Source organism: Brachyhypopomus gauderio, chromosome 3 (genome assembly GCF_052324685.1).
Source record: "Brachyhypopomus gauderio isolate BG-103 chromosome 3, BGAUD_0.2, whole genome shotgun sequence".
Classification (NCBI taxonomy): domain Eukaryota; kingdom Metazoa; phylum Chordata; class Actinopteri; order Gymnotiformes; family Hypopomidae; genus Brachyhypopomus; species Brachyhypopomus gauderio.
The window spans coordinates 19,175,283-19,192,435 of record NC_135213.1 but is presented as its reverse complement, the minus strand read 5'-3'; the positions used below and the strand labels follow the sequence as shown (position 1 = coordinate 19,192,435).

The following is a 17,153-nucleotide window of genomic DNA, read 5'->3' as shown; positions in this document are numbered from 1 at the left end:
ACCTCAGTGTAGAGGAGCGGGCAGATGGCCTTCACCTAAATGCCTTATCTGCATTTATACTCACTAAGAAAGCAAACTGTGTATGTATAGCACTTGTAACACTAAAATTGAAAAATTGTCCTCAAAAGACATAACAGTCAGACTTAATTCAAACTCTAATAAGTAAATAGAAAAAACCTGTTTGCTTCAAAGATAATTTCTGATTGAATGTGTATGGCTATTTGAATGTATAACAATATACAATGTATATGTATAACAATGAATGTAGGCTATATAACTATTCAATAAAACCTTTTTATTGCAGATGGGGAATTTAGAAAATAAAAACTAAATTCTCCTGAGGTGCGGTTCCCATCACAATGCTTCTTTTGTGCGATTAGATGCTGATTTTTGTGCGTTTGGCCATTAGTGCGCTCCGGGTGGACACTGCAAGCTTCCCATGAGAGCACATTTTGTGAACTTTTCTTTCATTCGTGCGATCAGCACTTTACAAGTCATGACAGTGTATCGTCATATTAGTTCTTACGTGTGAATGAAATACCGGGAGCTGATAATTAGGACTGTAACTGCAGGGACTGAATTTAGAGCGCCACTAGTAGGACGGAGGCGCTGCCGTAAGTTTACACGCTGGTCTGGTAACGTCGACTACCACAGTGGTGCGGGGGGACGCAGTAAAGAGTCTGATAGCTGATCACGCCGCCGATTCCAATACATACGAGTCATCTTTTATCATGGAGCTGGACTGTAAGCTGTGATGAAAAGACAGAGACATATTGTCGCTTTAATTTGTAGGCGTCAATGTTTAATTTGATTGAGGCGAATTGTTCTTGTTGCCGCTTACGAGTGATTTTTGTTGGTGACGATAAAGTGATGACTTGAAAAGCTATGAATTTTTCAATCATTTACGCAAAATTCGGACACCTTTTTCCAACAAACTTTTCTTTTGGGGAATACAACATTAACGGGAGCATACGAGATCCAACGCCTTTTGCTATAGACTTCCTTTTTGCAGGCCACGAACCTGGCACTATTATCCTGATGATTATGTATTTAATATCCTTCCTGACAGGATTTGTGGGGAATATTATGGCGCTTCTTGCCCTGACTCGAAAAAGGAATCGACTAACCGGTGCCTCAGTCACAAGGAAACTGCTGATAAATTTGGCAGTGTGTGATATGATGGTGGTGTGTGTCTGCATGCCTGTAAACTTAGGGCACCAGGTATATAACGCATGGGTCTTTGGGGACTTTCTGTGTAGTGTTGTACCATTTGTTCAAGCTGTCTCTGTGTCCGCAAGCGTGTTAAGTCTTGCTGTAATAAGTCTAAACAGATACTACACCGTCCACAACCCTCTCCATGCTCGGTCCTTCTTCACAAGCAGGAAAATTGTGTGCATGATAACAATGGTGTGGACGGTGTCATCTGGGCTCTGCTTACCTCTGTTTTTCATGAACAAAACCAGAACGCTTTCTCTGCTCGATGGATTACATTTAATTACGGTGTGCGTCGAGAGTTGGTCCAAAGAAAAACTTCGCCAAGGCTATAACTTCTTACTGTTCTGCGCTTTGTATGGATTTCCCGTCCTGTTTAATCTCATTATATGTTTTCTTACCGGCTGGAAATTGTGGTGTACGACGGACAAATTTAATGAACCCAATACATTTGTCTTAACTCAACCTGTCAGTCGGCTCAAAACGCGCAAGAAAATAGCCAAGATGGTCCTCGTCTTGGTGGTGTTGTTCACGTTCTCGTGGCTGCCACTATATGTAGCAGATATTTGGATCGACTTTAACATGCCCAGTTCCTTGGACCGGGTAGTGCTCAGCCACGCAGAACACGAATGGATACTTCAGTGCCGACCGTTTGCGCAATGGCTGGGACTGACCAATTCTGCGCTCAACCCGCTATGCTACTGTTTCGTGGGTAACCTGTACAGGTCCGCGAAGAGGTTCCGAAGGAGCACCCGAGAGAAAATGTCCTCTGTCTTCAGCGTGGCTCAGCAGTCGTCTTCAGGAGATTCTGCCGGCAAACTGCAATCACACTGTCGCACGTTATCCGAGAAGAAACGCTCCAAGCGGAGGAGCTGGACGGGGTGCGCTATTTTCAGAGACAGGTGGAACAAAAGCAAAAGCGTGTCTGCCATAACCGTGTGTGAGACTGTGTTTAGTTAACTGTACAATAGACTACAAATGTCCCATTGGATATCTTGTGGTTATGGGTGTTTTTGCCAGGGTAGGAAACATTCAGATCCGAGTCGGTGTGCTTATACTTGGTCTCAACGTGTTTCAGTTGTACTGTTGCTAATGCCTTTTCACTCTTGGTGACATGTGAAACTTTATGAATGTAATTTTGTGCATTTCTATTAAATATATGCAAGTGAAGTTGCTGCCTGGCTAATAAAGGCGTGTTTTCGAAAAGAAGGCTTTCAGACACTTTCAGATTCTGATGAAGATTTATGCAAATACAGGTGAACAATTTTCACACAAGCGAAAGACTGGGGGGGAATCTAAACTTAGAACTGTCTTCGATATTGAAAGTAAAGGCGAACAAAATCCAATTAAAATGTTTCACTGACTGGTTTCATGATTCACAAGCCAGCAATGACTTGCCAGAAGGTTCAAACAGCTGCATAGATTCATAAAGAGCATGCGCTTTCAAGAAACCAAGACTGTAATTCTGAAGAACACCCAGAGTGCTCAACAGCAGTCCAGGTTAATTCAGACTTGCGTGTGCATCACACTGCATGCAAGCACACAATTATCTATTTTAATTTAGGATATCATTCGTTTCTAAAATTGTAGTCAATTGCAATTTACAAAATACAATTGGAGTTTACATTTTCACATTAAATGTACATCTCTCCACATTCTTTTCTGCCATATTGCCTGTATTTAATTTACAGGGACACAAGTGCTACTGTGGAAGGTGCAAAAATCAAAGCCTAGCCACCCAATTTATTTATTTAGAAATTCAAAATAGATGACATAAAATTACATTTTGCATATTAATATTGCAAGGTCTCACGTGGGAACAATTATCCGAGCAGTTCATCACTACACTCGAGGACGCCTCGCTCAGATAAAGCAATAAATGACTCCGTTCAGTGAAATACTGCCATACTTACACCGATGACAACGTATAGAGTCAGAAGTGCAATGAAGCCTTGTCAGAATAAACTGAGTTTCCACGTGATTCACTCTTTATTAGGGTTCACACACGTAGTAAGGGAAACCTTTTGTAATTCTGTATTTTTGTTTTTGGTTTCCTGTTTTCTGAAACTCCATGATATATTCGATGTGATATGTAGAAGAACTAGAAGTTGTGATGGTCAGCATGTCACAAGCTAATCTGGTGTAAACGGAACAACACGGTCAGGCAGGCGGAGGCCAGCTGGCAGGGACGAGCGCGTGGATTAACGGCGCAGCCGAGGACGCCTCGCTCGAGACGTGCGGTTTGTTGCTGCTGCTCGCCACTTCCTGACTGGCAGAAACGTGAAGGGAATAAATCTCTCCCCATCACGGCACTTGGGGACGATACCATCGCCTCTTCCCTCTCCCACGTCTCTCGCAGAGCCGCAATTCAGAAGCAATGCAGGGCCCTCGCCGCAGAGTTCAATGGAAAATTAAGGATCAGCGTGTTAAGTGCTGTTAAGGTGGCCAGAATTGTGGTAAAGTGAAAGTGTTGGAAAAAAACATCAGATTCATCAAACCTGGAGATATGATTTAGTAATATGACTTTAAATGAACTGATGTGATGTTTCAAATGTCTAACAGAGTGCATTCATTCTAAATATGAAAGACTTGTTTAGTTTAAATTCAATGTAAATTCCTGTTCTAAATAAAGTAATTCATGAATGTAGCTTGTAAGCTTGCAGGAACCCTTACAACACATAGTACATGAACGTCCCATAATTCCATTTTAATGTGAGACAAGGTCTTGCAGATCCCAAGATAGAAATTATATTTAAAAAGTAGATTAATTAATTTAACTGTTTAACTGTTAGTGTTAATATCTGTGTGAGATTTGGAGAATAATTCATAGCACACCCCCAACCACTTTATTAAAAACAACTACCTTGTACCCACAAAGCGTCCATTTATTAGAAGTATTCCTGACATGCATTTTACACGTGTTCAGTTAAACGTGTTAAATGCATTTACTGAACACAGAACCTCTTCTGACCACATTCTGTTTTGCAGGCAGATACTTCTCATCAAAGCATGAATGGCAACATCATGCTAGTCTTGTAAAGGATATTGACCTGGGTCAAATTCAGAGGGAATAGAAGTGTTGCTAAGGTATTAATTTGTGTTAGTGTTAATGCTGATTTGAGAATAGTTCAGAAATATCCAGCCAACACATATATCCAGTCGTCAGAAACAGATTAAAGCAGTGGAGTGGTGTTTCTGATGAATTGCTTGATGGGTAGACAGTCTTGCTGTCCACTGTATTCTTATTCCACTTACTCAGGACCTGAAGATGACCTGCATCCATTTCCCTTACAGCACAGAATTACTGTAACCTCCTAGTTGTACAGTTCTCTACGGTTATATTTCAGCAAAAAAAGATGACAACCTTTCCCATCTAACATCTGTCTTTTGTGGCATCCAGTTTCTCTGACAGCCCAGCTGATGGACTTTCTTTCAAGAAAAAGCACGTTTGGAGCCAGAGGAACAGAGGGAGTGACAGAGAAAAACATAAAGAAGCAAATTAATTTATTTTAAATGAAATTAAAATTTCTGTGAAAATTGTACAAAATGAAGAAACACTGGATATCACATATCACACTTTAAATATATATAGATATAATATAGTGTGTTGGACAGCAAACTACTAACAAAATGTCCCTCACACTGTCATACAGCAGACCCAAGGGGACCACAACACCCAGAACTCCCGTCGTCATCTGCCTCGTTCCTCCTCCCCTCAAAACTAGCTCACACCTGTTCTCAATTTAGTACCTTCCTTATATACTCCACCAGTCTTTAATCTCATTGTGAAGTATTGCTGAAAACTCCTGGAAGTAGCGGTTTTTCTAGTGTTTCTCTATTATGGTTTGACCTAGTACTCGTCTTACGACTCTCCTTTGGATTCCTCTCTTGGTACCCTAGATTGTATGATTGTCTGTTACTAATTGTCTGTTACTGTTTGTCTGTTTCGTTTGTCTGTTACTGTCTGCTACTGATTGTCTGTTACTGTTACCTGGATTGTTTTTGACGCTGAATTTGGATTACGGTTGAACTCTGTCTGATTTTTACATCTGCGAGACACCATGTTCCAGCCGTCACACACAGTACTGTATGTCCACATAATACAATTCAGTGGACATAATGGCCTAATACTCCTGCGAGTGGAATTGAATGAAGAGGAGTAGTTGTGTAAGACTGGCCAAGAGATGAACAAATCTTCTCATGAAAAACCAATTACACCTGTCAGTCACTGCAGCACTGAGAACTGTCTCTTTCCAGTTTAGATGTGCAGAAAGGCACCACCAGTCTGTTGTCAAATGAAGTCCAAATGAACTGCTGTCTGTCAAAGCAAAGCTAGCGTATTCTTTCGGATTAAAGGGATGAGATACTTGAAACCACCACGGCATATTATCGAGTGTGCTGAGAAGGTCATCAGAACCTTGCTGATCTTGAGGATATTGACCTAGGCCACCAGAAGGTTTGCAGATCCTTTGTTGCCCTCTGCTTTAAGGCACTCAAAACCAACACAGACACACCAACCACTTCTTTCCCAATGTCATCTTTTCTGAACCATCATCCTCTGTTGGAAACACAGCAGTCCAACCAGAAAGCAATCAACTAGAATCACTGCTGAAGCACATTAACATTTTATTGGCTATATTTCATACATTTCTGCATGTATTTATACAGTAAACTTTATATACATTAACAGATATAATATAGAAGGAGTAAAGGGTGTAGGGGTGGATGGGATATGCTGTGTGGGGCTGTAATTGTATAATGGTGTAGTTATGTAATTAAACACAAAGTTAATAAGTAAATTGTTATTAAAAGGGTCAACATGGTGCAGAAATTCAGCAATGCATTAATGTGCACTTAAACGTTTTAATTGTGCATGACGGAGGGCAGGCTTAATGTTAACACATTTTTATTCATATAGCCTACATAGTGTACAAACTGACACTGAAAATAGGCTGAAATTAGCAATGCTAAGTCATTTTTAATCAGGAATGGAAAGTGACTGACTTGACTCATGTTGTACAAATGTGATCGAGAGTATAGTTTGTACTTTGTAAGAATGGTTTCCTTAGAGAATATTGTGAAAGGACCACTTGGATGATTGAATGAAGTAGTTTTCTCATCATCAGCTCAGATTGATATGTGTTTATAGAATATAGTTCTGATAATTTAGGGGTAATAATACATATACCCCAATTTCATGGTTTTTGTATGTTTTTTGTTTGTTTGTTTGTTTGTTTGGTCCAGCTGAAGCCTTTTTGTCAAACTGAACAGGCAGGAGAAAATGGCAAATGGAATAGCCTTTGGCTCCATTGAAAACAAAAACTGATTTCGGCTGCAGTGTGTGCGCGTGAGTGCGTATGTGTGTGAGAGAGGTTCTGTAGAGAGCACAGGGGTGCTGAAGTAGTTTGGAGTAGTCTGAAAGCATACCAAATACAATACAATCCTTGCTCCAACCTCTGGAAGAAGACATGCAATTTGAAGACATGAAAAGAACTCAAGAGATGAGGCAATGATGCCTTAACGGGACTGGGGACACTCTATACATTGTGATGTTATGACTTGGCAATGAAGAATTTGAGGAGGACTTAAACTTATGGACTTAAATACAGAGACATTATCCTGCTGTGAACAGAACATATTACCCAGAATAGAACAATGGCAGTTTAATGTCTAATGTAATCTCCTATTAACGGTTTCAGGATCTGCCTCATCAAACACAGGAACTTAATGTGTATCTCTATGTAAGCAATGCTAGCCAGTGGGCTTGCTTACTTACCCTGCCGTATTCTTATATAAATATAAGAATATATATTAATTAGGTACACCTGTCCAACTGTTATTGGTTCCAAAGGGGCTGGTCTGAGGATTTCAGAAACTGCTGATCTACTGGGATTTTCACACACAAATATCTCTTGGGTTTACAGAGAATAGTCTGAAAAAGAGAAAATATCCAGTGAGCAGCAGTTCTGTGAGCGCAAATGCCTCGTTGATGCCAGAGGTCAGAGGAGAACGGCTGATAGAACAGTAACAGTAACTCAAATAACCAGTCGTTAAAACTGTGGCATGCAGAAGAGCATCTCTGAATGCACAACACGTCGAACTTTGAGGCAGATGGGCTATAGCAGCAGAAGACCACGCCGGGTGCCACTCCTGTCAGCTTAAGAACAGGAAACTGAGGTTAGAATTCACACAGGCTCACCAAAATTGGACAATAGAAGACTGGAAAAACTTTGCCTGGTCTGATGAGTCTCAATTTCTGCTGTGACATTCGGATAGTAGGGTCAGAATTTGGCATCAACAACATGAAAGCATGGATCCATCCTGCCTTGAATCAACGGTTCTGCTGGTGGTGGTGCAATGGTGTACCAGTTGAGCATCATGTCAATGCCCCAGCCTACATGAGTATTGTTGCTGACCATGTCCATCCCTTTATGACCACAGTGTACTCATCTTCAGTTTCCAGTACTTTGATGAATCTATGCCACAAAAGATTAAGGCAGTTCTGAAGGCAAAACGGGGTCCAACCCGGTACTAGCAAAGTGCACCTAATAAAGTGGCCGGTGAGTGTATATAATATTATTTTTAATTGTGGTGGTTTTGTCTGCTAGCACCTATGATGTCTGATAAATAGGAGTCTGTGACCTTCAGTGATTGTTCAGGCTTTGCCAGTGAGAGGGGTGGCATATCTGCTTAGGTTTCAAGGCCTCATAGTAGAATACCACAGTGGAAACTGTGGCATGAAAGTCTCTTCTGTACAGTATATGTTGATACACTTTTACAGGAAAATATAAAAGATGGAATATGTCTGTATATGAGGATATATGACAAGTTCTGCCAGTTCTTTGTTAGTTGTGCATATTCTATTCAGAATAGTACTTTTCTCCCTGCCAAATATTTATACACTATCCATTCTATTCCAATTACTCATCAAGTGAAGCTATTGTCAGCTATTAAAGGAAGCTATTACTAACAAGATAGCAGTGCACGGCCTGTAGCCATATTAGTAGTACTATGACCATGGTAAATTATAAATCTTTAATCTTTAAAAGTCTTTAATCTTTAACAAAGTAGGCCCAGCATGGCTTGTACTATGGTAATGGGAGAAATGGCCGTTAGGTAACAGAACTACATATTTGCGAATTCAGGGTTAGCCTGCCCTCTAGTGCATGGTATCAAAGGGACATTGGGTATACGCTTCAATTTACTAATCCTAACCATAATAGTGCAAATTTGTCTGTTAAACGTTAGCGTAACAGAACTGACATTGTATACTTTACTTTCATGCTCATATTTATACTTTGTATACTTTATTTCTATACTTACATTTATACTTACTTCATAGGTATCAAATGGTGCTGTGCTCCATGTGTGTGAAACATAATAAATTACAGCTGAATTTAAAAAGTTTTAAAATAATGATAACTTTGTCCCTACCTCATGATTCCATAGGAGTGGAAAGCCACGATTTTTTAACCTAAATCTTGTATCAATTAATTGATCAATTTATTAACTAAAAGATTGTAGACATTGTGGTTTGTACATATAGCCTACTCTGCTTAAAGGGTCTTTTGTTTAGTGCATACTTCTTCTTTTATGTCTATTATTGTTTTTTCACTATTAAAAGCAAGTTGATTTGAAGCAGCGCTTCCTGTAATAAAATAACTTGAGTCATTAAGGGTTACGGGATATCTTATGACGTGATGGTCCAGCCCACAGGGGCGGGGCTTAAGAGCAGTTTCTTTTCTTATCCATCTCATTCTTAACATCAAATATGCGCGTTTGACATTTGGGATAGCCATGCAATACAGCGCTATTACAGCTGTCATTGTTTTCTGTCTGTGTGACTGGGGTAAGTTCATATATTTTTATTCTCGGAGAAAATTGCCTTTTTTATTAACATAGGAATGCACATAGTTTTTCTTGCTTTAGTAGTAGTGTTGGTTACATTGTAAAGTATACTAAACAACACTTTAACCCTTTCAAAATGCAGCAACAACCACAAAAATTGAATTAGAATAAGATTTGATATAGTCGCTAACTGGCCTTCACGTGGTTTTGAACTAAACATCCCATAGGACTAAGGCTGCATATGGAACCGACGTCATCTCCTTTTTAACGACTAATTTAATTTAAAACCTAGATTGTCTTTGTGGAGTGTAATTTTAAGCCATTTTAGTGATCACAGCCTTATAAAATAGAAGCCTATTGTTATTAGAGAACACCGTTATCACGATATTTCCCGAGTTTAGTGTAGTTTTACGAAAGTTTTGTGTCCCGTCACTCGCACCTAAATATGTGGGCAAGCACTGTGTATGTAATTGGCCTACATTTGTGTATAACATGCTATACAAAAGTAATCGTGTTCTGACCTTTGTTAATCCCCAGGATGCTTTTCTGAGAGTGTCAGCTCGTTGAGCCACGTTGAGCGGTACGATGTAGTGAGACCCCGGCAACTGAGGCACAGAAGCCGGCGCAGCATCACTGATCAGGTCGGCAAAACCTTGTTAACAACAGCGGACACTAATTATGATGTGATTATTTGATCCTTAGTTGCCTGTCTGACCTCGATATCTGATTTCTAAATAGTAAACAGTATAATCCAATAGGCACAATTTCACATGGATTCATACAGCCAAGAAAAATATCCAGAGGAACTTCGATATCAGTTGAACTTCGGGGGAAATAATCATACAATTCACCTGGAGAAGAACAGGTCAAATGAAAGATCATTAAAATATTTTAATATTGTAAGGCAGTTTGAAAATTCTTAAAGATTTAATTTAATATGCTATGTTTTAAAACATATATTTTCGATTTTTTTTATTATTTTAGATTACTTCTTGGACCTAATTACACTGAAATATATTATCGAGCTGATGGATCTCCTGTGAGCACATATCCGAGTCTTAAGGTATAGTCTGACTACATTGATCAGGAAGCTCAACTTTAATATGATCTGAACCACTATATTACTGCCTTTCCATACACTGTCAAATAGACAAGAATTGTGTATTTAATGTTTGTGGGGGTTTTTTAATATGCATTTAATGTTGAGTATCATTGGTTATCAAAAATCATATTTTCTGTTCTGTAGGACCATTGCTATTACCATGGCCATATTCTTGGAATGAAGGACTCATCGGCCAGTGTAGGAGTCTGTTCTGGGATGAGGTATGTGGCAGCATCATGAAGGTGTTTTGACACAGCCACTGCAGGAGAATGCAAACAGGAGCAAAGCTGAGCTTCATCCTAGCTAACGGGCTCTTCCTGTAAAGTAAGACTTTGAGATGTTGCAGTAGATTGTTTTAATCTTTCTTTAGGGGTTTTGTGCGGGCTGAGAAGCAGGTCTACCTCATTGAGCCCATAGGTGATAACACTGAAGGAGACCACGCCCTCTACAAGCAAGAACACCTGAAGATGAAGTGGCGCTCCAATGGAGACCCAAACATCACTATTTATGACAAAGAGCCCGGAGTAGCAGGCTTGTTCAAACACAGAGACTGGGTACCTGTTTCCAAGATTACACCTATTTTCTCTTCAGTCATATTATGTATGAGAAGGGTGTCATACAGCCAGCAGTAGAATTACAATATGTTTCTATGATTTTTCTCCTCTTTTTTAGAAGACAATGTCTCCATTTCACATAAAGAGATATGTAGAAATGTTCCTGGTGGTGGACTATGCTGAAGTAAGTCTATCTGTATGCTGAAGTAAATCTGTATGTGTTCCTTGGTACAATAATAGTCAGGGCAAGAATGCATGAATAATCCCTCCATCCTTCCGGCAGTACAAAAACTTTGGATCGAACACTGATATAGTGAGAAGGAGGATGATGGAAGTTGTGAATCATATTGACAAGGTATTTTGCCATTGAAATCCCATTTTTCAAAAATATGAAGTGAATATACCATAAAGCAGTTACATTATATACAATGTAAATGAAAGCAAAAGTTCCTGCCAGAGAGTATATTTGTGCATTCTCAGCTGTACCGTCCGCATAATATTCATGTGATGCTGGTGGGTTTGGAGTTGTGGACGGTGGAGGACCAGATCAGGGTCAGCCTGAGCTCTGATGACACTCTCACCAGATTCATTGAATGGCGCCAGAGCAACTTGCTTAAGAGGGTCAAGCACGATAATGCACAATTTGTGACGTACGTATTACTCATTAAGGCTTGGTTTGTGGTTATTATTGTCTCATACCATGGGCTATGAAAATGACCTTGTAACTCACATTCTTTGTCTTCTCTTCAATCAGTGGGATAGATTTCTTGGGAGACACAGTTGGGCTAGCGAACAAATTTGCAATGTGTGCTGGTGGGTCAGGAGGAGTCAATCAGGTAACTCATCTTAAATCATTAAAGCATGCATCAGTATATGGTGAGCTGCAAGGATGATATGGTTACGTTCTACATTTTGGTTTAATTCAGCCTACTATTGACTACTTTACCATTCAGGATCATAACAAGAGTCCCATGGGTTTGGCTGCAACCATTGCACATGAAATGGGCCACAACATGGGCCTGTCCCATGATGCATCACACTGCACCTGTGGCCCATCAATGTCCGACACCACCTGCATCATGACTGAACGTGTTGGGTGAGATTCTCCCTCCTTCCATCTATAAAGAGCACTGATATACACATACTCAATCGTATTTTGATAAGCAAATGACAACAGCTTTTCAGGGTTTAGGCAATACCAAGCAGTGATCTTGCGTTCCATCTCAACCTCTCAGCACCAAGTTTCCAGAGTTCTTCAGTGACTGCAGTCTCGAGCAGCTGGGTGTGTTTCTGGAGAATGCCAACCCCAGCTGCATGCTGGATCGGCCCAATTCGGACAGGCTGTACGGGGGGCCCGTCTGTGGTAATGCTTTCCTGGACCCAGGGGAGGATTGTGACTGTGGAACAGCAGAGGTGAGACACCAGGCATCATCATCATCATCTCCGTCATCCTCTACAGTCTTAACGTTAATAAGCACATGTTCACGTCTCAGTCAGTAATCCAGTCCAGTCCATTATGGTGGTCCCAAGGGGTTTGTATGAATAATGCAAACATCTGGTTGAGCAGTGATGACTCGCCTTGTGAAACATCTCCTGTTTCTCTTGTAGGAGTGTGAGAACCCATGTTGTAATCCCAAAACATGCAAGCTGACTGCAGGATCTCAGTGTGCAGAGGGCGAGTGCTGTGAAAACTGCCAGGTATGCTCTCACTAAACAAACCTCCAGTAGACTAAACCTTCTTTTGGTGTTAGACCTTTCCTGGGTTCTGCAGTGGAGTTTATATGCAGTGCAGTTTCACAAGACTTGAATGAAGTGAGTAGAATTTTACTGTTTCCAGTAGTTAGTAGTTAGATGTATGCAGCTTAGAAGATATATGCCCCAGAACATGACGGTTATATATTTGTGTCAGAGCCAAGAAGTATGAATCTCTGGAAGGAAGTGACACTCTTGTATACAAAAAACACTTCCTTTTCAGAGGAAGATAAAAGTGGGGGAGCTGAGCATAGCTAACAATTTAATTCTTAAGAAGTATATGAGTCACACTACAGCCCCGGACCCCGCCCCTTGGGGCGTGTGTTCATGTAGTCTATGTCTGGTTATGTTTGTCTATGTAGTTGTGTGTGTGTGTGTGTGTGTGTGCGCGCGTGCATCGGTCTCACCTGTGCCTTGTCTCGTGATCACTCGGAGCTTATGTGGTTTGTCTATTTAATGTGCTTTCGCGCAGTGTCTTGTGCTCATCTTTGTCTTGCACGTGAGTGTTTTGTTATATGTGCGATGTCTGCACTATTGTCACCCCAAATAAAGTAACAACTGTGTTTGCGTCGGACTTCGTGCCTCGTCCTCCTGCCCGCACCCAGCGTTACAATATGAAATTCATCTGTCATCTTTGATTTCATTGTTACCAAACAGCTACATTGCTAATCAACCTTGTAGTTTTAACTAAAAGGAAGGAAACGATGTCGTCTGGTGATGAGGAAAGCAAGGCAGAAACCACAAACAGTGCAAAAAAGCACGAGCAAAACAAGGTGCTGGATGTAACGGCAGTAATAAAAGAAAACATCCGTGCCAGCAGGACGTGTTGCTGAGGTGTGCTTTGCTCTGGGAAGGTCCCTAGGAAGCTTCTCTGTTAGATTGATCTTCATCTCTGACTTTTGTGGTTCTTTCCAGATAAAACAGGCGGGGAGTCTGTGTCGGGCTTCGAATGGCGAGTGCGATCTTTCCGAGTACTGCACGGGGCATTCTGAGAAGTGTCCTGAAGACGGCTTCCGGATGAACGGGTTCCCCTGCAGCAGCGCTGACAGCTACTGCTACGACGGCCAGTGCCCAACACTTCTCCAGCACTGCCAGCGGATGTGGGGCAAAGGTAGCGATGCACGTACCAAACACCCTTCGCACTCCCCAGCTATCTGCAGAGATATCAGAGACATTTGGCGTATGAGGTCTAGGTGAAGTGTCTCTGAACTCATGTGAATTTTGTTTATAGATTCCAGAGTGGCTCCTGATGTGTGCTTCTATAGAAATACATTTGGGAGAAATGATTCCCACTGTGGAAAGACCAAAGATGGCTACAGAGCCTGCGCAAGGGAGTAAGTTCTGAATGCGTTTGATCCACGTAGGTCTGCTGGGTCACAGTGCGAGGGAGGGGAAGCTGAGACAACGGTGCAAACATACAACATTTAGTACATTACATTCAAAGACCGACAATGGAGGGCAAAGCATGAGAGTTTAAATACTCTAACATTAACAAGGATAACTAGTGAACTAACAAGGCAGGCTAACAAGGGGGTGTGGTAACAAAACAATAAACAGAGACAGGCGGGGGAGGTGCAAAAATAAGGAAGTGATCACACCAGGGAAAATGGAGATTTAATGGATAAAAGTACACCAACTCAAAAACCTGTGACTTAATCCAAATGAAGGAAACAATAAGTTTCAGCTGTCAGCTGATACGTAGACAGGACATATATAGACAGACAAATGACCCCATGGTGGTGAACTCCTTAATGGGCCCCGCCCACCTGAGGGACGAACACAATGCAAGAATGATGAGACAAACATGAATTACTGCCTCTGCTGACGGAGGCGGAGGGCAGGGGGCCTCCATACTGTGACAACAACAACAAACATGCACACAACGGAGTGGGGTGGGGCTGCTGTACCATTACACTGTGATCGTAATCTCAAATATCTATTAAACGTTTTTGTGTGACTGCTCATGCAGTAATGTTTAGTAATAATGTATATTCAGTATTGCAAGTGCGTTTAGGAAAAAGTGTGTTAGGATTATGTCTCATGTTTTGTAGAGATCGGTTCTGTGGCACTACATATTGCACTGGAGGAAACACGTACCCTGTGACTGGTCTGAAAGCTTCACTGCTGATTGGCAGTGTAATATGCAACATTATAGTGGAGAGATCTGAGGACAGCAACTTAAGCCTGGTGCCCACAGGAACCAAATGTGGTCATAACAAGGTACAAATGTCAGGTCATTGTGACTGCCTGCCAGCTGTTTTTTGGCCCGAGAACTATAAACTGATGTTTTTCTGAATAGGTGTGCTTCGATCACAAGTGCCAAGATGTGAAAGTGTTTGGTCGTAGTGAGGATTGCTCATCAAAATGCAGTGGTCATGGGGTGAGACTCTTGGTCCAATATATCACTTCCGTGATGATGTGGAAAATAAACATTTCTGCACAGTGTCCGTGCACTAAATAACACTTCCTGTACTTACTGACAGGTTTGTGACCACCGGAAAAGGTGTCACTGTGAGCCAGGGTGGGCACCGCCATACTGTCAGGTTAAATATGGCGACCTGCCTTCTGTTGGTAGGTCTAGTGGTGCATTACTCACACTCACTGAAGAATGAGAACCTTGCTTTAGTCATGCTTCATCTATTCTTCAGACATAATGGGGTTGGTTTTTTTCCCGTAGGAAAAGAGATGTTGGTCATTGGCGTTTCCACGGCAGCTGCAATACTAGTACTTCTAGCTGTAGCATTTGGAAGCTGGATGTATTGTAAGAAGACAAAGGTTACTGGCTACAGATGGAAAAAGTGAGTTAGCTGCCGTTCATTTGGCATCTGCAGATTTATCCCCGGTGAGCAGTGGAGGCCTTGATTGCAAGCAATTATGGTAAAATGGTGCTACATTAAATATATGCATGTATGTTTTTTTTGCTGTTTACAGGAATATGCAGTCTTATCCGGGCCAGCTGAATCCTCTGTTTGAGAATGCTGGGACAAAAGGACATGTTTTGAAGGACCGTCCCCAGATCAGCCAACCTACTTTCATAGGGACAACCACTACCCAACCCTGCAGCCCCCTTACGGTCCCAGTCCTCCCGACGCGGCCTCCCCCACAAGTGAGTGCCGAGCCTTACCATCAGCTCTGACATGCCTTGGAACTGCAGCGCAGAAAATGGCTGTGTAGTACTAGCTGGGGCGAAGTGTCAGTCCGGTCACGAATGAACATAGGAATTGAAAATAACTGTAAAACGCCCCCGTGGTTCAGAATTAGCAGTAAAAAAACACCCTCTTTTTTGAAGCCTCCTAAAAAACCACAGCCTCAGTCACGTGAGATGCCAGAGCCCGTGTCATCACGCTCGCAGAGGGTGTCTGTACCTGTGTTGAAGCCCTTGCCTCATACCGAAACAGCAAAACAGGTGAGCTGCCACACATTTGCAGTATTAACCTTGAAATTCATTATTGTTCATTATTGTTATTGTGAGTCAGCTTATCAGCTCCACTGATTTCTCACCATCCTATAACAATGCAGGTGAGCAGACCGGCTCACCCCCCTGTGCCTCCAGTGAAGCCCACTGTAGCAGCATCGAAACAGCAGGTAAGAGCATCATCTGCACTTTAATCTACCATAACACCTCCACCTAATCTATTATTTGTTTCCAGACAGGAAACAAATAATAAAGGAGCTGAATTGTGTTTAGTGTTAACCCAAAGTAAAGTTTCTTTATATTCGAATGTGTCTCTTGAAGACCTTGTGATATTTCAGACCTTGAAGAATGACATTCTGGATAATTAAGAGCCATGTACTGGTCCAGCAGGTGGGTGCTTTAAGTGAACTATTGAACTAAGAAGACCTTGTGCTTTGCAGACTGGAGGAGATGTAGTAAAGATTGCACTCAGGCCTCCAACCTTGCCAAGGAGATGACTCGTGGAGGAATCATGTAAATCAATGAGGCCATTTTCAGTTCATGTATCAGCCTTGGGGCGTGGCCATGACCGATGACAGACATGTCGAGTGGCGGTGTGATGACTCGGAGGATCACTCTCTGCTGGCATGCCGCATTTTCCATGTGAGAAGGAAAATTGTGCTAAACTATGCTTGAAATGTTTCTGTATACTAATTTTTACTTGAATTCATAGGGATATTACAAATAGATTTGCACAACAGCTTCCTTCTTAAGTGAGATGACTACTGCTTTTAAAGACTTTAACGAACAAACCTGCACTTTTAATAGTTTATGGGTTTCTGTTTGAGTTTTCACAGACAGGCTGATGTATTTATATCTGTATGTAATGCACTTAATACGTCTGTAATATTTCTTATTCCGTGTTTTGTATACTTTATAAATTAAAGTGATGTGTCTTAAGTATTTACTCTCCATCTTTTTGGACTGAACATTTTTAACCGCTTCAGAAATTATTTAAAAGTGGAACATGTAATGGTTTCCAGCCAATGACTACAGTGACAGAAACAAGAAGACATGCTGTGTCACTACTGACAACGTGTGCAAGGTTGCATTTATCAGGCCCTTTCATTTAGCACTGAACTTGGGCAGTGTTGGATTGGTAATGGATTAGCAATGCAGGCGTGTTGTGTAGATGCCTGTAGGCCATGTGGTGGGTGTAGTGCCTTCTGCAGGGCCCTTATCACTCTCACTGCAGCTTCTCACTCAGGGTACCCGCGGGTCCTTAAAAAGT

The 17,153-nt window shown here is 41.5% G+C and overlaps 2 protein-coding genes across 4 annotated transcripts; both read left to right on the top strand.

Annotated features, from left to right (window-relative positions):
* Positions 1 to 619: 619 nt before the first annotated feature.
* On the top strand, positions 620 to 2,343 carry LOC143509767 (orexin/Hypocretin receptor type 1). Its single transcript, XM_076998587.1, has one exon. It carries the CDS (start codon positions 886 to 888, stop codon positions 2,170 to 2,172), a length of 1,287 nt encoding a protein of 428 aa, XP_076854702.1. The 5' UTR covers positions 620 to 885; the 3' UTR covers positions 2,173 to 2,343.
* Positions 2,344 to 8,937: 6,594 nt separating this feature from the next.
* Positions 8,938 to 16,825, top strand: adam8b (ADAM metallopeptidase domain 8b). 3 transcript variants are annotated; one of them, XM_077000024.1, is made up of 23 exons: positions 8,938 to 9,061; positions 9,598 to 9,701; positions 9,819 to 9,925; positions 10,045 to 10,123; positions 10,307 to 10,383; positions 10,533 to 10,716; positions 10,835 to 10,900; positions 11,000 to 11,071; positions 11,242 to 11,366; positions 11,471 to 11,552; positions 11,670 to 11,812; positions 11,952 to 12,129; positions 12,325 to 12,414; positions 13,384 to 13,579; positions 13,700 to 13,802; positions 14,520 to 14,688; positions 14,768 to 14,848; positions 14,952 to 15,039; positions 15,146 to 15,266; positions 15,400 to 15,574; positions 15,758 to 15,874; positions 15,988 to 16,053; positions 16,324 to 16,825. In XM_077000024.1, the coding sequence occupies exons 1-23, from the start codon at positions 9,010 to 9,012 to the stop codon at positions 16,378 to 16,380; spliced, it is 2,532 nt and encodes an 843-aa protein (XP_076856139.1). In that variant the 5' UTR covers positions 8,938 to 9,009; the 3' UTR covers positions 16,381 to 16,825. The 3 variants fall into 3 exon arrangements, with proteins under 3 accessions (XP_076856139.1, XP_076856137.1, XP_076856140.1); XM_077000022.1 differs by having other exon boundaries at positions 11,197 to 11,366; XM_077000025.1 differs by lacking the exon at positions 8,938 to 9,061 and adding an exon at positions 9,392 to 9,522 and having other exon boundaries at positions 11,197 to 11,366.
* The last annotated feature ends 328 nt before the right edge of the window (positions 16,826 to 17,153 follow it).

Coding starts and splice junctions, on each gene's coding strand:
- LOC143509767 (XM_076998587.1), top strand. CDS start 886: ATGAATTTTTCAATCATTTACGCAAAATTCGGACACCTTTTTCCAACA.
- adam8b (XM_077000022.1), top strand. CDS start 9,010: ATGCAATACAGCGCTATTACAGCTGTCATTGTTTTCTGTCTGTGTGAC. Junction 9,926..10,044: donor ATTCACCTGGAGAAGAACAG/GTCAAATGAAAG, acceptor TTATTATTTTAG/ATTACTTCTTGGACCTAATT. Junction 11,072..11,196: donor TTGTGAATCATATTGACAAG/GTATTTTGCCAT, acceptor GTGCATTCTCAG/CTGTACCGTCCGCATAATAT.